The 23,468-nt window shown below is 39.8% G+C and overlaps 1 protein-coding gene across 5 annotated transcripts in view; it reads right to left on the bottom strand.

Annotated features, from left to right (window-relative positions):
• Positions 1–23,468, bottom strand: part of RIC1 (RIC1 homolog, RAB6A GEF complex partner 1) — an 83,600-nt gene that overhangs the window by 22,408 nt on the left and 37,724 nt on the right. For 3 of the 5 annotated variants that reach the window (XR_012645651.1, XM_074994866.1, XM_074994868.1), the window contains exons 4-15: positions 19,027–19,134; positions 14,993–15,135; positions 14,608–14,741; positions 12,823–12,914; positions 9,856–9,944; positions 8,698–8,842; positions 7,874–7,922; positions 7,215–7,367; positions 4,936–5,139; positions 1,873–1,911; positions 1,480–1,590; positions 668–757 (exon numbers count right to left, since the gene is read on the bottom strand). Coding sequence is in view for 4 of the 5 variants with exons in the window: in XM_074994866.1 (XP_074850967.1) it covers positions 668–757; positions 1,480–1,590; positions 1,873–1,911; positions 4,936–5,139; positions 7,215–7,367; positions 7,874–7,922; positions 8,698–8,842; positions 9,856–9,944; positions 12,823–12,914; positions 14,608–14,741; positions 14,993–15,135; positions 19,027–19,134 (1,357 nt within the window). In the remaining variant the exon portion in view is untranslated. The remainder of the gene's footprint in view (positions 1–667; positions 758–1,479; positions 1,591–1,872; positions 1,912–4,935; positions 5,140–7,214; positions 7,368–7,873; positions 7,923–8,697; positions 8,843–9,855; positions 9,945–12,822; positions 12,915–14,607; positions 14,742–14,992; positions 15,136–19,026; positions 19,135–23,468) is intronic. The other 2 variants (XM_074994867.1, XM_074994869.1) reach the window with 2 other exon arrangements.

Genomic DNA, 23,468 nt, shown 5'->3' with positions numbered 1-23,468 from the left:
CAAAAATGTATACAGACTACTTTAGTTACCAATAGTAGCATTTTGTACTGTAAACTTATACTGTATTTGCTGTATTTATTTATATTTACTCTCACTATACTGTACAGATGGAAAACGTAACTAAAATTTACTTGTGGTCAAAGTGCAGGTTCGAAAGTTCCGGATGATAGAATGCCAGATATGAAAGAGTTTAACTGTATATGGCAGAGGGCTGTGAGTGGCCCTTACCTCTGTGCCACTGCTGAAGGAGGCCAGAGGGCCAGGTTCAGCAGGACATAGCTGAGGGGCCCCCATGAGAACAGGAAGGTAGGCTTAATGATAACTCAGCACATCAAATGACAGTCCCAAGGAGATTTCAGCAACTGAACCCATCACACCTTTAGGCTAGAATTCAAAATGGTGTCAAATTTCTAAGAACAATGAACATATGCTTTTATGTTGCCATTTTCATGTCAAGAAGACTTTTAATGCCAATGGATATCTCTTCCAGAAGGGATTAGTGAAGAGGTATTGATGCAGGCAGATTAAGAAAGTTTCAAATATCCAGGTCTGGAAGAATGGAACCTCTGTTAGCTGTGATTCCTACAGATCTATGTTTGTTTTGCTGTTACAAAATCTGAATATGCCGAGCATTGAAATAAGACAGTTTATTTGAATAATGCCTTACCTCTTCTTGGTGATCACTTAAATTATAACATGCAAGAACAATGAAATCATTCCACCAGGCTATGCCACCTGTTATGATCATATTTTGTTCCTTAAAATAAAATGAAAAGGATCCAGTCAGCAAGGTTAAAAGCGACTTACAAATTTTCATAAATCTCGTAACTACATAAAAAAATGAATACATAGAAAATGATACACACATTTAATAAATACATAAGCCCCCTGTAGACTACACACAACTGAAAACCTCTTGTAGATGATATTTAAACAATATTACTATTGATGTGACAATTTTATTTAGGTATGACATTCAATAGTAAAGAGTTGCCAGATGGATATGTGATCATCAAAAACTATTAAAAAAAAAAGCCAAGTTCTACGTATGGTTCATCAATTTCCTGGCATCCTTCAGCAAACATACATCTTTTTTAAAGCACAGTTACTTTTTTACTATAGGCCAACATTTGCAATTCTGGGTGCCTAACGTTGATCTGCAATTCCCCCATAAAGACACTACACCTGGATTTACGAATTTCACTTTAAGGATACAGGTTTGAAAAATTTTGCGATAGTTCATATAATTTACTGTCAAGGATGTTCCTAACTATAAAACAATAATTTGTTTATGTCAAAACCATGCAAACCCAGCTTTCCCAATCTCAGTTTTCAAGAGATTCATTACACACATGCACACGCACGCACACGCGCACACACACAATTTAGTTGAAAACTAAAAAAATGTTTAAAGTATTGTAAATATTACAGCGCTGTATAAATTGCACCCAAAAGCCGATTGAACTAGTCAGAACTCACCTGGGTAATGTTCCCAAACAACTTCCATTTTTTGGTGAGTAAAGAATAATGTGCAAAACCAAACTTGCCAACAACAGCTACATTCTGCCCCAGCTTGTCGATGGCTGAAAACTGTTCAAACAAAAATTTAGTGGAAAAAACAAAATGCCCAGAAATATTTCAAAAATTGCATATTTCTATTCAAAATTATCAATATATTAAGCAATATTAAAACACTCAACTTGAAAATTGTCTGAGTACTAATGTTCTCCACCATACTTTTAAATGACATTTTTCTTTTAAATATGAACTGCTTTAGTACAGGGTGACAGTCTCATCCTATCACAAGAACAATTATAAATATCCAATGCTTGCATTTTTCATCAAGTATCACGGTATTTTGAAGTAACTCACCCGTATAGGCCAGTTGCTCTCTAGATATGTACTGTGAATCTATAAAAAAATATAATGCAGATCACTGTACTGAGAAAAAAATGATAAAACTTGACACTAAGTGACGTGCACGCAGTTAACAAGTGTTTATTTTAAAATGTTTCGGTTTCATAACTTTCTGGTTTGTTTAAAACTGTGAGGTTTCTCACTACCTGAATTCTTCTCTCACTCCACTCTAATATATTTTAGAATTATATATATAAAGTTTCAGTTTCAATTGATTTGCTGTGCTACATTTAACTATCATTATCCAAAGTGCAATTCACTGAAAGCAGTAATCTCAGATGTTCAGAAACTTGCATTCAAAGTCTGATAATTAGAATTACACAATTCTATCATTTTCCTAGAAAATTGTTTTCTAATTTTCTTTGCTTTGATTAAATATGTAAAAAAACCTACTAATCATGTTGAAATATTTTTTAGACTTTTTCCCTCCAAACAGTTGATTCCTTTCCCTCACCACCCCCTCCCATCAATTGAAGAGTTGTCAATAGAAACTTCTATTTCTCAGTGGCAGAGAAAGGGTCCAGGGCAGGGTGTGTATGTGTAGAAGCAAAGAGAGAGCCCGGGCTGGCAGGCAGAAGCAATGGGGTTGGGGTGTGAAGGCAGCCCAGGTCAACCATGGGGCCTTCCCACCCCCAAGAGGCAGGTTGACATGACATCATTCTGCCATCTGGGAGGGAAAAAAATTTTTAGACAGTGAGTTAGTCTGTATACAAACTGCTGCACAGCATACTAGTTTCAAGAAGTGGAACTAGAACTATTGGTGTAAGGAAGGTAAGAATTCTGATCTCTAACATGGTTCTCTGAAAATACTTGGCTGCTTTAAATTGGCCTCAACTTTTGCCCCAGACAAAATGAAATTCACTATGGAACATCAGTCAGTTTCTTTTTGCTAACATTCAAATTATTTCCTTTGGGGATGAAGAGAAATATGAGTCAACTCCTCTTCCCATCTGTACTTTATAAGGATCTTAACCTTAAATCATTTCAGATGAATTTAGTGTTTACTGTAACCCATCAGGTAAACATTTCACAAGATAACTGGAGGGAACAGGTCTTCCAGAGTTAGATTTTAAATTCTGGATCTTCTGACTACAGTCCAAGGGTTTGGCAAGTGACTGGCACTAAAATGAGAAAAAGGTTTGACCTCCTAGGAAGACACTGAATTATTAACCACTGGTGCAAAGTCTAAAAGACTCAATGTAAGCATATTACAAAAGCCTCTAGCACCTTTCCAGATAAAGACTTTACATACTCAATATTTTGCTGACGGAATCATCCAAAGTTTTACTGAATTAGGTTTTTACTGTCCATAAGATACAGCAGCTCCTTTTCAAACAGAAACCAATCAAAGTATTCACAGGACACAGTTCAAGGGAATTTTTCTCCTGCAAATTTTCAAGTTGGATGAGTTCAGGCAAGAGAAAACAATATTTGGTTGAGGCACAAAATAAGATCATTCAATTCTTGAAAGGACTGATGTCTGTATTTTTCAAGCAAGTTAAACCTGTATTTTGTTAGTTGGATACATTCCTCTAATACTGAGCTGTCTCGTCTTTCTTTCATGCTTTTATTATTCATTACCAACTGACACCTATGACTTAGCAGGCAAAGTAGGGCAAACACATGAACACAGTAGCTGTCTGAATATTCCTCCCATTAACTGCGGATAAAAGACCATTAAACAGATCTCATTGCAGACTGGTGTTGCGTACTGTTGGTCTCCTGCATAACATTCCTTTCCAATTCTAAGTGTGATGTAGAAACAGACGAAAAGGAGGGACGAATGCAAAGTCTTCCATGCAAAGTCTGTTAGAACAGCTGACTGGCACCACTTCTTCCATAATATAAGCATCTACACCTTTAGCCTCCATAACTCAAATGAAGTTGCTTCTCTAACTAAAGTAGTTTTCTTTAAAGCCAAGCAGATACATTCTCAAAATTAGAATCAGATCAGAAAGTCACATTAAAAACATGCTCCAGGTTCCACAGATTGCTCGTTTTAAAAAGACATCAGTTGTTAGATATCATGGGTTAATGATGGTAATTCGTCATAAAGCAGCCAAAAAACCAGGAAATGTATCGAGGAGTTTTAAATCAGACCTATGAGGTAATCTGTAGAAAATACTAAATCCACAACTTTCGTAAAGATCGTGTCCAAAAATCCCCAACCCTAAATGTTCTATCAAACAAAACATGAGGGCTAATGCCAATATGTTGATCTCTAAGATTTGACAACAGGTGGTATAGATGCTAGTGCCTAATGCAACTTGATAAAACTGATGCAGATGCTGCACATACCAGGGCTGAATAATGTAATCCTCAGTTTTAGGGAATTAAGGATTCAAAAGTGTCTAAATTGTTCCTCATGCTAAAGATGGAAGGAAATGGTGAGGGAGGCATCAGACACCAATGGGCACTGAGTCCATGGTTATTGATGATGATTCTTAATACTGACCTAAGTAACATTGACGTCTTTGGACTTAAACTTTTTGGAAGCAGCTTCTTGCAAGCTATGATATCACAAAATGGTTTCAACTCCTCACCTAAACAAACAGTTTGTATGTAATTGCCAAAACCGTGAAGCTAACTGCAAGTGACGTTGGTCCTTAAATCTGTCTTCCTGGGCATTAGAAGCATTGTATCTATTCTACTGAGTGTTTTACGCATCCAACATCCCCAGTGCTCCGACAGCGCAGGAGGAAAGAATATGACAAAAATAGCTCTCTTGCTTTCTCTCATGAGGTCAGAAAAAGGTCTGTAGCCCTTTCAATCCCTTGACTGGCTAAGATGCAAACCTACAGCTGAAGAAAAAAGGACCGCCAGAATTCCTTTTGGTGCTAGGGGAATAACAAACTATACCATGGGAGCAAGCAACAGGAAGCAGGAGGACAGTGAGATTTCATGCTACATGAACCAAATGCAATACTTGCTGGAGGGATAGAAAAAAAAATAGACATCCCCCAGGTCAGTTGACAGCAAAGTGCACAAATAATATCTGAGTGACAAATGAAGAATTACCTGTACAACATGCCAATGCCTGTGTCCTAATAAAGTGCTTAAACCCTGAGAGTCTAAACTACCATCAAAAAATGGGCCTTTTTCCCTGATGGGCTTATGATCAGAGTGTGCTGAAGCACTTCTGGGATTCTGGGTCTGTGTTGCATCCCCACAGTTCAAATACAAGCGATCTTCTCCTTGCAGGAGGACCTGCTCCTGGTTACTCTAAAATAAAAAAATTAAAATGTGACTTTGCTGCACAGAAAATAAAACACACTACATCATTTTGCAAAGTCCAAATTAAACCAACAGTAAGAAGTATGACTAAGGCACTTTTATTCATCTTTGAAGCACCACCATACACAGAAGTACCAAACAGGAGATTGGTGGTGGGCAACCTGAAACCCTCCAGGGTTCTGTTGATGGCCTAAATACCATTTTGTTTACCATTGCTCAGGCACAGGGTTGCCAAATTCTGCTGGTTTCTGTCTGAATAATATTTTCTTTTCCCTTCCAGTACAGGTTGAACCTCTCCAGTCCAGCAACATATGTAGCTCGGCACAATTTTAACTTGACAGATGTTTGTTTATTGTGAGCATGGCTAAGTTTTCCGCAGTCCCACATAGTTTGTTTACTACCCCTGGTCCTGGTTCTCAGTGTTCTATGCTGTTATTCAACTCTAAATTACCCCCATATGTCTTCTAAGAGACCAGCAAGCAATGAAAGTGGTGGTAAGGCTGCCAAGCATAAGCATGTTTTTTATGCTTTAAAATACGGCTGTGTCAATACAGTAAAGCCTCAAAATGCATGATTGCCAGTTAAGCGCAACTCAAAATCCTGACTCCGCCCCCCAGTTCAGCCCCCAGCCCTGGTTCACAACCCTTCACACGCAGTTCCAGCTCTACCTCTGACTCTGCATGCAGCTCCATCTCTAACCCCCCATGGTCCCAGTTGACACCCCCTGCACACGGTTCCAGCTCAACATCCCCCCCCCCGGCCCACCTGCAGCCCCAACCCACCTGAGGCATAACCCCCCAGCCTCCCCCCATGGCCCCAACCCATCACCAGGCTTAACCCTCCCCAAACTGCCCCTCCTCCCTCAGCCCCAGGACTTACCTTTCAAAAGGAGCTCCAGGTGCTCTTGCTGCTTCTGGGCTGCAGAACATACATTCCGCCAGTAGAAACCAACCCCCCCCCCCCCCGCCCCCCGCAACAACTTACACAAAACTCCAGTTACACGAGGATGCCTGGGAATACGACCCTCACATAAATTGAGACACTACTGTACAATAATATTGTACAGTAAATTCTTTCATTCTATCATCCAGAACTTTCAAATAAGCAGCATTTTAACTATAGGTAAATTTTAGTTACATTTTCCATAAGTACAGCATAGTGAAAGTAAATACAAATAAATACAGCAAATACAATATAAGTTTACAGTGTACAATACTACTGTTAGTAAATAAAGTACTCTGCATACATTTGTTTGTTTCTTAATATTTAATCTGGTTTTTGCTTTAGTGTTATGCATAACTAGGTATGCCTTTCTATTACCCAGAATATTTGAATATCCAGCTACCAGATATGAAAGTTTACTGTGTAACACTAACAATTTCTTATGAAGAGATCTGAAAAAGCCTTGGCTTATAGAGGATGCATCAGAACTGTTACACATTATTCAGCAGCACTGCAAACGTCCTGCCATTTATTTGCCTCAGTGAAACAAAAATAGAGACCCACTCTCTATTACATTGACCTCCCATAGCTCTGAAAATTCTCTGGTTTGGCAAATTCCCTGGTCAGCTTCTGAAAGTGCCAGATTAGAGAGGTTCAACCTGTATTACTAAAGAGACACACATATAGAGCAAAGGCACATGAAGTGAGCTGTATACCGACTGCACACAATACTGAATGCGAGAGCCACACGCTCCCTCTGCATCCAGTCAAAGCACTGCTAGTGTTCCTATCAGCAGACCCAACAATTCTAGGTACAAAAGTGCCATTGGCAAAACTACGCTATCCTGGGAGACCAGCTTGGTTATGACACTCTTGCAACCTACTGAGATAAAGGAGGGCTACTACTGCGGCCCCGTCACTAACTGGGGTTGCCCATTACTGCAGTAGATGATTGTGTACAGCACTATTTTCAAAATATCGCCTATCTCAAAAGCAGATTGTTTAATTAGAACGACATACTTAAGACAAGAAAAAACATACACAAACCTGACAGCTGGCCTAATGGAAAACACATCAGATTTCATTTGATAAAATAGTAAGACCTATCTACAAACACGTACCATGCAAGTGTTAGCAGTGAGTGCACTTTTGATGAACTGAAATTGCAGAATGCCAAGATGAGGAGTTTCGTTCTTGGTATTTACATCGCAGCCTGAATTTAGAGAACAATTCCCATCAATCACCCATAGGTGATAGCCTTCTGAACCCCAGCTCTGAACACATGCCAAAAAAAAAAAAAAAGGGGGGCACTTAATTGATTTAGACCTTCAAAAAACCAAAACATACAGAAACTCTTTACACAGATCAGATCATCCCTTTTGGGCCATCATAAGACTGGCAGGGAACTCCCAGTACTCAAGCAGCAGCTCCAGCATATATAGCATACCTACACTTGTCACGAAAGACACTTTAGTGTCCAGTTTAAAGTCTTCTCTATGTAAAAGCTAGAATATACAGAATTTGAAAAAATTAAGAATATTAAAACACCATAAATTATAATGAAAATTAATTACTGAGGTTGTTTAAGTTAAACTGAGCTGGGTGAGGATTTTTTTGATTGTGAGTGTTTTTAAAAAAAACACATACCACCACCACCACATACACAGTATAGCTACTTGTTACATTTACTAAAAAAAAAGTTTGGTTACATGAATTATTTTTCTAATAAAAGCACATGAGACTCAACTCGACTTCTTACTATGTTGCTTTTTGTACTCACCATAGAGCTGATTTTAAGAGGGTCTTTTTTGGTACCATCAGACCGATAACTAAAATAGAACACAATAAGTCATACTTGATGCTAATCGATCCACACTACAAAATAATCTTACTTTATCAGCACTGTCTCAGTACTTGTATTTTTGCTCACAGCTGAAAACAGTCTATTTGATTCATGCTACTGTTTAAATGTAAAACCACTGTCAGTTGTTTGTAATGTAAGAGCGCTATAGTTTGTGGTTTTGGTTGTGCTGATGCTATTAAAACGTAGCATGCCAATTACAGAAAGTAAAGGGGAAATTTTATATATTTCTGGTAACTTCTTCTTTAGAGTGATGTGCTTTGCTTGAAACAAAGACTACCTCAAAAGAGGCAGCAGCGCTATTTTTCAAACCTCACTTAAACTGTCAGATTTTATTAGCCTCTATGGAAACATAAAATAGATCAAGAAAATAATCTATATCTAAAAATTTATCATTTAAAGAATTGTCCAGTGACTGTGTAGCCATGTAGCTAAAACACAAGTTTATGTATGTAATATAATGCACCTAAGTGAACCTTGTTAACCACCCTTTCTGACTAGGCTGATGGTAACAAGCTGGTAAGTATAACACTGGTATAACTGGTGGGTGGGTGGGTGGGTGTGTGTAAAAATAAATACATACACTTTTTACTTTGTGTTCTTAATCAACATGGCATATTGCCTTCCCCCTAAAAAGATTGTATGTGCTTCTTTTAAACGTAACAACTGTACACAGATTGCAGAGAAAACGAGTTTTTTAATCCAAAACAGATTATTCTCATAACTAACTTAAATTTACTTACGCAAAATCTCCTCCTAGAGTACAAATAAGCTGGGCACCAAAAACACTCCATAAGGACAAGCCTCCACATTCCCAGGTAACCATAACAACACAGTTATCAGGAGACCATCTCATCAGTTTTACAGCTCCTGTTTTGTTCCAAACATCTTTAAAAAAAAAAAAGAGAGGAAAACAAAATTAAAATCTTCAAAATAATGATTTAGCTGCTTTACCACCATGTTGTGCACACACAGTTGTTTGAAATACAAATGTTTTTTTTAATATGTGATACAGAATCCTTCTCTCAACATGTCCAAAAGAAATAAAATAGATGATATGAAGAACATAATAGGAATTCTTCCCAAGATTTTATGAAGATAATTGGATTTCTACTGAAGTACATTAGGGGTGGGAATATGCTTACTCAAATGGAAGATATACAATTCCCCTAACCTCTGAAAAGAAAACGTTGGAAAACTAAGAGTTTAGCGCTCCCCTTAGGCATCTTTAGCCTATACAATTATCACTTAACTCATCTTTGGGCCACACTGATTTTGGCAGCATGACAAGCTTCAGATCTTTACATGTATACATATTCTTGGTTGCACACGTCTGAAGGGTTTACTGTATGCAAAAAACAGATTTACATCTTTTCCTTTAAAATACTAAAGCATTCCTGTCTAAATTTTATTAAAGCAAGCCATTAGCTGAGTTCCACACATCATTTGCCACCTTTGGACTTGTTTCATAAGACAACTACATTCAAAACAGTCAATTAAAAGCACCAAGGAGGCCAACATAAGTGCACAGAAGTAAAAGCATACAAATACCACTTGATATGGTAAATAAAAAAATAGATGTGTACTAACATTGGATAATATATGCAATATTCTTTGACTTCTGAAAAAAGGCAATAATTTGCCGTTTCAAAACATGCAAGAAAAAAATAGTTTGTTTTTAAATCACTGTGCCAAAAATAATGTACTATTTTAAATTGTGTGTGATAGGAAATCAACAACACAGTTTAAATTATTAACAAGCATCAAACTGTTTTCAGAATATTTACATTCAGCAACATGACACTCAACACAAAAGAATTTAACAGGTGTCATAAAAATCAGCATGATCTTCATAAAATAACTGCAAATTCTTATAAGAAGGTCAGCACAGGAGAACTCACCAGGATATTGTTTTGGTGTCAGCTCTAACTTATGAGATAACTGCATGGCTCCTGTAGAGTTATCTACTGTATAAACTTGCACAGAGCCACTGGAAGAGATAACACACATTTTATGCTCAAACACTTTTAAAAGATTATTTAACTCTTACATTTAAAAATTGGTATTTAAATTGTATAATTGGGAGACAAACAGAGATGGCCCAAATTTATATAATCTGCTCTGAAACTAGGTATTCCCTGGTGAGATGTAATTTCGCATATCAGAGTTTCCTTATATTCAAATTTCTAATAAAAAATGTCCCAGGCACATGGCAAACTTGATAAGTGACTCCTCTCTAATTACAAAGTATACTAAAGAGACAAATATTTTTGTCAATAGCAATTGTAACTTGTATCATCTCTAGCCATGTTAGCATTACTGAGTTTTAAAATGCAGGCCTGATTCCTGCTCACTTGAGACTGGGAAGCCTGACTCTCAGGCCTATTGAAAAAGTTTTAAAATTGGAAATGAAGTGGGAGTAACTGGCAGTTTCAAACATCAGAGTTCAACTGCTAGCTCTCTGGCAGTGACTCCTTCTTTGCCCTCTCCCACTTACTCTACAAACTGCTGCATTTATGCTTTATATACGGAAGAAAATATACAAATGTCTATAAATGCTATGAAAAATACAGGAATGGCAAAACCAATTTAGTTCTAAACAGGACTGTTTAATTTTGGTTTCAAAAGCATTAAAAGAGTTCAGATGCGGCAAGAAAACAAGGCGCATACATTTTCATCTCAGAGCATTTGTGGAGAGCAAGTTTGCTAGCCAGCACAGGTCTGAGGGTTTGTTTTGTTTTGTTTTTTTTAAAATGTGGTGGTAGTTTCCTCAAAAGAAATAATATATTTATAGTTACCCATGTAAAAATTTAAACTAAAATCTAAAAAATACAGAACCTAGACTCATAGTAGAGAAGTCCAAAGTAGCTGCCAATTTGAGTAAGTCTCATTTCTGCTCATCAAAGTGTTCTAGTTCCCAAATGATTTACTGGGAGGAAAAAAAAAAAAAGTACAGAAAGACTTTCCAAAATAATACAACTGAAAAGAAATGGGCTGAGTCTGGCCTAAAAATATTTAAGCAGACACATCAACTGTACTGAAACTAGTCTATGTAAAACTGAGCACCTCAGTGGCATTCCAGAATGCTGTGAACCTAACACAAGATGGGCAATAATTTCTGAGGTGAAGCCACTCAAGATTTGGTAAGTGCTCCCGGGTCACGATTTGCTATGAAGGGGTTGCAGGGACGGGGATGGCGGCTGGATGCGGAAGGAGTTTGGGATAAGGGACTGGTGTGCAAGAGGGTGTGGGGTCTGAGGAGGAGTTTGGGAGGAGGGGGCTGTGACCTGGGGTGCAGGAGATGACTCTGGCCTGGGTGAAAGGTGTGGGATCTCGAAGGGAGACGTGACCTGGGGCAGAGGGAAAGGCGAGATCTGGCTGGTTTAGGTGGTGATTGGGGCAGGGAGTTGGAGTGCCAGAGGCAGGCTCTGTGGAAGAGGCGTTTCCCTAGGCAGCTCCCAGACAGCAGCCCAGTGGGACCCCAATGTAGGCTCTCCGCCTGCTCCAGTCCCAGACTGCTCAAAACAGCTCGAGGCTCCTTCCACAAGCCTCTCTGTACCACATGCCTCTTTCAGGGGAAAATGGCCAATGGAAGCTGTGATGACGGGGCTGGGGACAGGGGCAGCATGTGAAGTTTCCATCCTCTCCCCCCTGCAAGAGGCATACAGCGCCCAGAGAAGCTGAAGCCATTCTGAGAAGCCTGGGGCTGCAAGAAGGCAAAGAGCCTTCCTCAGAGACCTGGAAGGATGGGCCGCAGGCTGGATCAAAAGGCTTAGCAAGCTGGTTCTGGTCCACAGCCTGTGTCTTGCCTGCCCCGATGTAACAAGATCAGATGATAAATCAGTAGAAGAATGGTACACTATTTACATCTTTTCATGTTGTTTCTTCTAGTTGGGGCAGGGGGAGGGAAGAAGAGAGCGATAGAATGTACACAATGGGAATGAATCTTTGGACCTTAGAAAAAATAGCAGAAGGTCCCTCTTGCCCCTCCCCCTCAAAGTTTTGTCACAGCATTATTACACAGGTATTCCATTTCAAGTTTTAGCAGTACAGGTCTCAAGGCTGAAAATAAATCAGGCTGCATTTCTATTGTTAATACTGTGCAGTCCTATCTTTGCTTAATTTTTAAATCCATCATTAAATTTTCTACTGCGCTACACAAAACTGCTTATTTAACTGCAGCAGGCAAAGGTTAAAAAAACGCACAACAGGCTATCCAATCATTTAAAATAAAAGGAAAAAATTCTCCTCAGCCCAGAAATATGAAGTAGTATTTTTATCTTCAAAAACTTTACTGGTAAAATGATGTTTGCTCTTAAGATGTGAGAAGAAAGCGTTTGCTGCAGTGCACTCAGTTATAAAAACGCATCATGCAACTCAAGAAAGCCATGGGACAGCTCTGATGAGACTCAACTCAGGACAATGATTTTCAGACAACTGAGGTGGGGAAAGAGGAAATGGGGAGCTCTGGTGTCTCACTCAAAGTGGCAAATATGCCAATTTAAATAAATACCACAGCCAGTGGTAATCCCCTTGTTTACCACTTTGCATGTTACATCTTTACTAGGAATACTTCACTGTATCACTGCAAAGTATTTATATTTGAGAAGCTCATTTTTTATTACAGCAAAAATACTTAACTTATGGGACACTGCTTCATCATGTTGTAATGTAAGACATTCTGAAATTTCTTTATAGGCCAGAGCAAAAGTTCCATTTGCAATGGAACATCAATTCATTTGTTTACAAGTTCAAACAATGTAATGTTTTACTCTTTTAAAAGTAGTACTAAGTATACAAAACTGTTTCATAACCACCCATTCCCAACCTTTCCCATCCAATGTTTAGAATAGCGATAAAAAACTTACTTGGAACATCCAAATGCCATTAATCTGTATTTGTTATTTACTGCCACACAAGTTCCATCAGAAACATCTTGTGCCCAAACACCACGGAGCTGCTGCAAGGTGAGGGGGGAAGGGGTAGGAATAAAAAGGAGGCATCAAGAGATGTTACTCACACCACACATGAATTCATCTAAGTGAGCCCGATCGGAGTCCTTCCATACATGGACTTTACTCTGAATTCACAGATGTGATGACCACAGAAGACAAAAAGGTATTCTGAGAACGGAGGACGAACTGCTGCATTGGGCCAAGAGGAATTAAAACCTACTTTTTTTTAAAAAAAATTCAGATATCCCCTCTATTCAAGCTACATTTATTTGGACATAGCATACCTTTGAAAACAAATTATTTCTTGATAGCCTGAAGCAACACATCTGCCCTTTCCTTTGAAATACAGCAAAAGAACAGTACATACTGAGCTGCAACTTGTTAGTTTCTGACATCTACCACTTAGGAGAATGCAATGTTTTTCGTAAATTTTTTAAAATGTTGCTCTCCATATCTTAACAGAAGCAACCTAACACTTTGGAAACTGTGGTGGTTGATAGAGATACCAAGTCAGTTCTCTATTCTTTTACCACATTTGTAGTAAAACACATCATGCTTCTATATTGGAAAGCCCAGAATATTTCAAAGGCACTGAGGGTATATTCTAGAAGTCTGTGTTTAAAATTACAAGAATGACTAATTATAAAACCATGTAACAAGCACAGTTTGCCTCAAAAATTGACATTTTTCTCCATTTTTGTAGGATAGGCATAAATCTGGTTAGGACCACCCCCATGTAAAAATGCCTTGAAATTTTCTGAGTTATGGGCTTAAATTTAATGAGTTAAACAAAACACATTTGCAATGTTTATTGCAAATCATGTGCTTTTACTGGACTTCACAAAACATAGAATGAAATAAGCAAGAACTCAGGCAAGCAAAAAACATGACCTAATCCAGGCTGCAACTGCTGAATCTAGAAAATACTAAAAATGTAAGTTGTGTAAAATCCAGAAAGGTGAAAAGCATTCTATGGAGAATAAAGTCACATGAGGAAATTAACAGTACAAAGTTCAATATATTAAAAATCACAGTCCCTGAACACCTGAACTTTAAGGAAAATTATTGTTTTTCACAGTAGTGGCAGTCTGTAGGTTAGATTAAAAGTGAAGAAAACTGATCTCAGAAACAGTGATAATTCTCTTAAGAGAAACAATCACACCTATAATAGTGACAGGAACCTGTGAAAGGACTTAAATCAGAAATTAGGCAGAATACCATCTCTCTGAGGTATTACACAGCTGGAGAAACCACCCATTCTATCATTCCATTTACAGCTGGTAACAAGAAACCAATGGCAAAAACAGGAATAAAACCCCAGAACTAGGAACAGAAACAGAGGGACAGCTCCTGAGGTGGCAAAAATTGTGATAGTTCCATTGCCTTACAGACAAATGTGACAATTTTTACCTGTTCTCTCTGTCCCAAGATCACTTAACCTCCTATCTTGTGCTTTCCCACAAGGCCATACTTCCTGCCCTAAAAATAATTTAACTTACTATGTTTTACAGCAGCTCTACTTGTTCATACTACTATGCTAGCAAAAGTGGTACTACAACTAACATATAAGAATTAAGGTGAACATAAAGCACTCATTTAAGCAAAGAAAAAAATAATGCCAAGAGAAAGAAAAGGAACAGTTGCAAGGATTGAAACTATTTAGAAAACTGTATCTTAAAAGCAGTAAATAAACTTTACCTCAGTCAATCTACTCGATATTGGTGTAATGAAACCAACTCTTCCATCATTAAAAACAGCAGCAAACCCATCAAGTGTAGCACAATATTCCATATCTCTTATGTGTATATCTTCAAAACCCAAGAATGAACCTGCTGACATAACAATAGCAATTGTTAAGAACTGTCATCCAACTGTACTGCTAGCAATCTTTCAAATATTCTCTGGAATTGGTAATAGGAGCTCAGTAGAATGAACTAGATTGTCTGAATTTACAGAAGAAAAATAACACTTCTCTGCAGTTGTTATAGAAGAAAAAAAGATTATTAGAGTTAGCTTTTTGGCACCAAAAGGTATTTTTTCCCATCACATCTAGCCAGTAAAAGGGGTGGGGGAGAGAAAGCACCTCGAGAAGATTGCAGATCCACAGAAAATGGTACTGTAGATAGGTTGATGGCCTTCCTTCCATTTGTCATGCCATCCCAGTGAATAAGGTGGAGCAATCCATCAGCAGTAGCAACCAGTAGATCCTCCAGCATGGACTGCAAACTAAGGAAAAGCAATTGTTAGGCTGCCTCTCAACTATGAGATAGATTTGAATTTTTAGGCAGTTAGCTCACCTGTACCAGGTGACTGTCTTCACTGGAAATACCATCAGCTTGATTTGGGGAGCACTAATATCAATATCATAATATCATCAGAACCGGGGTGGGGGGGCTGTGTAGCCTCAAGTTCAAATATAACAGTTCAAAGAAAGGCTAGTGTGGCAGCACCATCTCTTTAAATCGAATTCATTAGCCTCCAGAGGCCAAAAGGCACTGCTGCACTCGGCTCCCAGCTCCCTGCCACTTGTGGGAGCCAGGAAACTGACCAGCACAGCAACCAGCGCAGCACCTGGCTCCCACAAACCAGGTACAGCAACACTGCTCAGGTTTTCCAACTCCTCCAAGCTGCAGGGACCTGGGAGCCAAGCACCAGGGTGAGTGCTGCCAGTGGTTGGGGTGCAGCAGGGCCCGGGGGGAGGGCGCAAGAATGCAGGGCCAAGGAAACTGTGGGTTAAGGTTCCATAATGCACTGCTGCAACAGTCGATGTTTGGCTACTGTACTGTGGCCGCATTAACTTGATTGTGTGGACTTTGTGGGAAGTGAGGATACTCCAAAACAAGTTTATAAAACCCAGAGTTAGGAAACTGAATTTATCTGGTACTGTAGATGTAGCCTTACGCTCTAGAAATAAACTTTGTAAACCGAACTCTCAGAGAACTGTTCATGTAACAAACCCTGCTTAATAAAACACTGTGGATAAACAAGTAAATGGAAGCAGTTTCTCAAGTAAATTACTCTGTGGAAGGTGTGGTATGTTCTTAAAAAAGTTAACCAAGATTTTGAACTATCAGCATGAAATGTGTTTCCAGTTTCCAAGAATTCCAAGTTCACTAACACTCAATAGATGAATTCATAGCATTCCTTCTTCAGGGTTTCTCATATCAGACTTTTCTTTTTTCAAAAGTGAAGGAAAAATATAAAATTACTGGAAGTAACAATGTATCGTACCAGATTACTAAAATTATCATAAAACCAGAAGGGACTACAGTGTTCATGAAGTCTGAGCTCCTGCATAAGAAAAGCCATAGGACTTCCCTAAATTAACGCCTTAAATCTACTCAATTTAAATTAATTCCTGTTTGAAGTAGAATTTAGGGTTTATGTTACAGCTGCTAATCTGAGACCTATACCTATTGGCCAGAGTAAAAAAAATACCCGTTGCTGCGATCTTCTCAAAAACCAAGCTCCCTAAAATTTAAAATGGCTAAGACCTGTACTGAATTTTCACTTATACTACTTTTCACTTAAATTTTTGTTTTTTAAACACACAACTTTGCTTTTCATTTTTGTTACACTTTCTTTGGCTGTCTGGGTTCAGATGAGTTTCCTTCCTACAGTTGAGTATGGTGGTCTCTTCCTACCGCTCCCCAAGTTATTTTTAATGTCTTCCTCCTTTCTTCACTCCATATCATTTTCTCCCTTACCATGTTTCCTATCTCCCTCAATCCCATATTTATTCTATAACCTGCTCACTCTGCCACCCATCCACATTGCGCACACCTTAATCTTCATCCTTCCACAAAGGATTCAGAAGTTTTACCAGGAGCCTATATAGCAAGAGTATACTAGGCCAAAGGCTAAAAAAAAAAAAAATTGGAGGTGTGCCACAGCCAACACCCAGCCTGCTGGAAAAATAGACAATACTGCAATTCTGACTCTGCTTTTGACTCTTATTTAGAAAAACGTGTTTGATAAAGTTGAGTACCCATCCTGCCCAGTCCTTCAGAACCTCCTGGCTTTCTACAAAAAGCACAGAGGTATTTGCTACCCTATACTTCTCCTAGCCTCCTATGCACTGAATTTTCTGCTACTACTACTGTTTTCTTACACTGCAGCAGAATGAAGATGACTACTTTCTTTTCAAATTCAGAACTGTTCACAGGATACTACTGAATGACAGCAGCTAAAACTTACAGCTCTGGCCAATTTGCATGTTGCTTCAACTTTGCAAAGGCCTGACAGATATAACAGCCTTTTGCATGCAAACATAGAAAGACATTTCATCTGACCATGTATGTTTCATAATCAGCCTGTAAGCAATTTTCTCAAAGGAAGTCCTAGAATTTGCATATATCAGTATACATATTCCTTCTCATTATGAAACAAATGTATCACTTGCCCCACATAAATGCAAAGAATGTCCTCCTTGCTTACTGTTTTTGGTTCTCTGTGTCTTAAATACTGAGTCTGTTCTGGTCTGGCTATGGTCTGAAGAAGTGAGTCTGTCCCACGAAAGCTCACCTAATAAACTATTTTGCTAGTCTTTAAAGTGCTACTTGACTGCTTTTTGTTTTGATAGTCACAAGATGTTTATTTTGTTCCAAAATATTTATACTGAGTCACTGAAATAATCATTTACTATAGGTTGCACCTCCCTGATCCAGCATGTCACAACCTGTCACAAGAGAGTTTACTGGACCAGTTAAGGTCCAGGCCTTCTGCCCCAGCCTCATGCTCCCCAGCACCCACGCTGCCGCAGAGCAGGCAGAGACTCCAGTCCCTGTTCCCTGCACTGCCATGTGGTAAGCAGGGTCTCCAGCTCCAGCCCCTGCTACAACCCCAGCCCTGGGACACTCTGATCCTGGAACATCTGTGGTCCGGTGTATCTAGACAAGAGGAGTACCACATTTAAGAGGTGGAACCTGTAATTTATTCTCATTTCTAAGAATATTTTTGAGTTTTCATAAGCACGTGCATCACAATTACTTTAATGGGGCATGTGTAAATGTGTCATACATATACAATAAGTGCAAAATCAATGTTTATACCTTCTACAAATTTTCAAAACATCCTACCAAATTAAGAAGTGAGGAAGGTAAATATCTTAGTCTACAACATCAGAAATGAAGTTTGTTCCTTTCTATAACACAAAAAGAATTGGAAGCAGTGCTACCCATTGAACCACAACTGAAAAGGTCAAATGGAAGTTAAAATTCAGCAGTTGTATGCACATATTGTATTTCTATTTCCTATCTCCGTCTTCTTTCATTATTATTTCTGTGCTTTCTTCCATGCCATCCTTACACTTGGAACTTTTTTTCCACACCTGTGAATCATGCCCCTACCCTTTTTCCCTTCCAGTCCCACCTGAAATAAATAAATAAATAAATAAATCACTTCCACAAGTCCAGACACAACTCCAAGGTGCTGCCGCTTTAAAAAAAAGCCACTCCTATTATAAAAAATCCAGACTGAATTTCTGAGTAATCTATTGTACTTGCATTTAGGACTTGTTTTAGATTGTGAGTCTCTTGAGGAAGGAAATATATCTTCGTCTTGCATTAATGCTGAACACAGCACAGACAGTTCAACAGAGAACTTTTCAGAGCTTGAAAAAGAGGAGTTCACTAATGGAAGTGGAAACATTCCCTGAACTTCACTCATCATGTTCTCTATACAGCCTCTGTCTTGGCCCTATCAGGTTTAGTGCTCTGGTACTTCCATTTATGGATATCACACAACCCTAATTTTGCATGTGCCAGAAAGAATATAAAAAAAGGTATTTGAAAAATTCCTAAATTTCTAAAGAGTGTACACATGGCGCACGATTGCACGTAACGCTTTACACCTGTGCAGAATGTCAGTGTTAGATGTTTGTTCAGATGTGCTATACCAGAGCAAAACAATCCACAGCTCAGACCAGACAGACAAATGCCAAGGTGAAGCATTCAAGTAACTGTCCATTTTCCACCTACACATTAGGAAGTTATATTGTATTTTTCTCAGATCTACTTTTTGTCTCCATTCCCATCTCTCCCCATCATTTTTTTAAATTTAATAACCAACTGTTTTATTGAGAGAACCTTGAGATAGGTATACTATTATGTACAACACCTGGTGATAGATGCTTGCAAATCGAGCACTTTCTTCATCTCTAGATTTAATGAAGGAGCACATTGCTCTTCCTTATAACGTGGTGTCCCCTTCACATGTGGGCTTCCTCTATAAGGGGGGGGGAAAAAAACATTAAATTGAAATAAAGCGTTTGCATCTCAAGTGTTAACGAATATACAGATCCACATTTCTCACTCAGTTTTTTTTCTCTTCAATTATAATTATGGGTGCTTATTTAAGAGTAAATGACACTGGCAAAGTTAAGCATTTTAAATACAGTACTCACACATTCACATGAGATTTATTCTTAGACATATGGTCCTAACCCAACCTGAATACTAGAGATATCAGTGCCTGGATAATTTTCATGAACAATATGAGCAGCTGTTGCAAATGTCTGCTGTTTATTAGTAAGTATGTGACCATATATTTTGTCATTGCTTACATCAGTTTTGATTTAGCGCTTATTACAGTTTGTAGTATAACACATGCAGTGCTGTATATTTTATAAAATTAATGGCAATTGTCATGTGAAACTTCTCTATAAAGTTTAATGTATTTTTTCTGAGCAGTGAAAAGACTCCAATCTTCATGGTGATTCTGAACAATGCAATTTTGCAAACAGTAACTTAGCAAGTCCCTGTTGTCTTAAAAGAGATAAATACATTAACAAGACACAAGCATTCCAACAATGCTTTTCAGAGGACCCAAAATTTAGATCTACATTAATTCTGCAGCACACCACCTAAGACGTAGGAAAGCATTTATTATTTCTTCACTCATGGGAAAACAAAAGGCCCGCAATGAGTCAACGGCAGAGCTAGGAACGGAACAAAGCAGTCCAAGCTAACAGTCCCCTGCTTTATCCAGTTGAAAAATCAGGTCTAGCACCCTCCAGATGTGAAATGCTTTTTCAGCATTTTTTCCTGTAACTTTCATATCCTTAATTTTTCTCTGCTAACCATAAATTTGTAGTTATTTTAAATCTAAACCCAATCTTGCTAAACTACAAAACAAAAAATGCTATAATTTTCCAATTAAAATACTGTTGCAAGAGCACATCTACAAATCATCCAAAAGCCAAAGTTTTATAAAGCTAAAAACAGAAGCTAAATTTAAGTACAGCCACACATCAAGAAAATTTAGAGAGTTATGTTCACAAACACATAAAATTGTACAAAAAAAATAACCCCAGGATTGCTTGAAAAAAGTCTGAAGAGGAAGAAAATTTGTCAGATGTGGTTAACATTTCAACAACGGTCTCAACTCCACTGCCTAAGCAACGCACAACACTTTGTCTTTCAGGCTATGTCTAGAGTCAAGAGTTTTGTCAACAAAACCTGGGGAGCATCCAGATTGCCAAGCACTTTCTGTAGCCAGTAAGTTGACAGCACGCAGCACTTTTGTTGACAGCTGTACCTCACTTGCCACACAGAAGAGTGCCACCGTCGACAAATACCCCATCTGGTGTTCCAGGGGCCATCTGTCAACAGACAAGGCCTCTGAGGCATCCGGGACCTGCTGCAATGGGTGATGGCCATGGCCACCTCCCTACTCCCCTAGGTCCACCCTGCCCACCTAGACCCCACCATAGCCCCTGCTCCCCCGACCTCTCCCCAGACCCTCCCCCCAGTACCTTCTTCCTGGCCTCATCCCAGGGCCCAACACACCACCACAACTTGGTAGACGTTTCACTCCCCCACATCCAGGAGGGCAACGACTGAAGCATGCCGTGATGTGGCCGAAGGCACACTAGGCCTGCATCCTGGGCCAGCTGAAGCAGGCATTGAACAGTTCCTGGCTGGGATCTAGCTGGCTGGTGTAAAGTTTCATAAATGCAGAGGGGCATCTGAATGTCCCTGACCACCAGCTCATAACGGATCATGAAATGCCTGCCTCCATCCTCCAGCACAGGACAGATTTGCAGAACGCACAGGCATCATGTGCCCAGCCCGGCTACCTGATGTGAACTATCCATGGCAGTCAACTAGGGCCTGCAGCACCATCAAGGTATCCCTTGTGGTTTGCATACTTGGCTGTGCTATGCTCCAGGGCACGTATGGGGGTGTAGGTCCCACTGATGGCCTTGACGGAGTTCAGGAACCCCAGGGTGGTGAATCTGTCCACAACTTTGCCAGCATCTCCCAAACAGATGGCACTCTAAAGCAGGATCAGGTTGATGGATGTCATCTGCAGAGGGAGAGGACCGAACTTGTACGTCAGGGACTGAAGGGAGGGGGTCCCCAGGCCAGGTGGTCATCTCCCCCGACCCCCGAGCTCTCCAGAAGCCCCCTGTGAGGCCACCCCACTCCACCCATCAGCTGGGCTATGCAAAGGTGGGACAATTTATTTCCCGGGAGGAGCTTCCCCCCATCCCTCACACCCCCAACCCCACTTCACCAGGGTCTCCCTTGGGCAGGACACTTGCCTCCCCCATGCAGGGACAGCAATCTGAGAGTGCCATACCTCCACAAGGAGGGCCCTAACAGTGGACTTCCCCATGCTGAACTGGGTGCCCACTGACCAGTAGCTCTCAGAGGTGGGGATCTTCCAGAGGGCAACTGTGATCCACTTCTCTACAGGGTGGTGGGCCGCAGCTGGGTGTCTTGTCCCTGGAGGACGGGGGTGAGCCATGCACAGAACTCCAAGAAGGTGGCCTTCCAAGTTCAGAAATTCTGGAGCCACTGCTGCAGTACTGCTGTGGCCTCACGGCCCCACGAACTGGCGTGGTGCCTCCAGAGCTCCCTGTGCACCTGGGAGGGGCAGGTACAGGTGTGAATGTCCTGCAGCCAGGGCAAGGTCCTCACAGGCGGTCTCAGACTCACCCTCCATGAGGAAGAGGAAGATGGCCATCAAAAGGTTAAGAAGCTGCTGTGTGGGATCAGCACAAGTATGGGGGCAGTTCCAGCAGAATGGCTCCTTGGAATCAGCTGTGCTGCCCACAAATATGCGAAGCCCTGCTCTAGCTGTGCTGTCCCTCAAGGAGGCAGGCACACTCGTAGCAGAGCCAGGGAGCACTTGTCTTGGTGCCTGTGCTCCCAGAAGGAGCAGATGACCTGTGACCTCGTCTGCTGTCGTTCCAAGTGACTGTTCTGCCAGTAGAGTGGTTGGGCAGTCCAGCCACTCTTTGTTGACAGAGCAGATCACACTTTTGATCCACCTTGCAGTCTGGACGTGACCTGTCAACAGAAATTTTGTTGCAAGATATCTTCTGATACAAACTTCTGCCGACAAATCCCTGCAGTCTAGACACAACCTTGGAGTATTAAGAGGTCTTCCTGGGGGTGCGTAACTCATCTAGATGCTTGCTTAATTTCACAACAGGCCACGTAAAATCACTAGTGAAGTTAGTATAAACTCCTATTTTATACAGAGAATAATTTATTTATGCTGCTCTATAGGCTATGTGCTGGAATGCAAGTCCATTATTTACATTCCAATTGATTTTATAATTATATCATGCAGTAACAGCAACGAAGGGTCCTGTGGCACCTTATGGCATCTGATGAAGTGAGTCTGTGCTCACGAAAGCTCATGCTCAAAACTTTTCTGTTAGTCTATAAGGTGCCACAGGACCCTCCATTGCTGTTACAGATCCAGACTAACATGGCCACCCCAATACATCATACAGTAAGTGAGCCATTTTTCAGTAACTGTGCTGTGACACTTTTGTATTTTTGTTTGATTTTGTGAGCAAGTGAGGTGCCACTTGGGGTATTCAAGAGAAAAATCAGGTGGAAAGGTTGAGACACACTGACCTATAAATGGGATATTTCAGGCAAAAGCTAGCATACACACTTCCTGCTTCAGCATATATAATATTAACACTGCTTAGAGAAAAAGCCTTTTACAACCCTCAGTGAAGTTGTACACTATACAAATGCAGACATCTGGAGCCAGTTAATATGAAGCCATTGTTTCTGCAGAACAGCAGATCTCTCTTGGGAGAGAATACAAATGATTCAAATTAAAAGAAAAAACACTGGAGACACTACTGTGTGCTGGAAAAGGAACAGGAAATCTCAGTTGGTGTACACATACGTGGCTCTTTTAAAAAAGCAACACAAATCTTGTAAGCCACCAAACCTCTTTTTCAAAAGGAGAAGTGAAGTGATCTAATAATTTTGAAATTTATTTACCACTAATTGCACTACTCTATTCACCACCACCAACTGCTCAGAAATTAACTGATTATAATTTTGCAAATAAAACTAATCACCTATCAATCATATGGGCATATGGATTTCAGTCTGATTAGTTCAAACTATTTTATAATGTTTTTAAGTAAACCCTGTAATCTTCTCTCTCTGTTCATTGAAGAAATGTAATTATTACATGTCAGATTCTCTGGCTTAAAAGACAAACATCCATTTTTGGGTAATACGAATACAGTTTAAGAAGCTGTATTGTAAGTGCTCAGAATGGTGCACATTTACATGAGT

The sequence above is a fragment of the Carettochelys insculpta genome, chromosome 5 (genome assembly GCF_033958435.1).
Source record: "Carettochelys insculpta isolate YL-2023 chromosome 5, ASM3395843v1, whole genome shotgun sequence".
In the NCBI taxonomy this organism is placed as follows: Eukaryota; Metazoa; Chordata; order Testudines; family Carettochelyidae; genus Carettochelys; species Carettochelys insculpta.
This window is presented reverse-complemented; position numbering and strand designations above follow the sequence as displayed.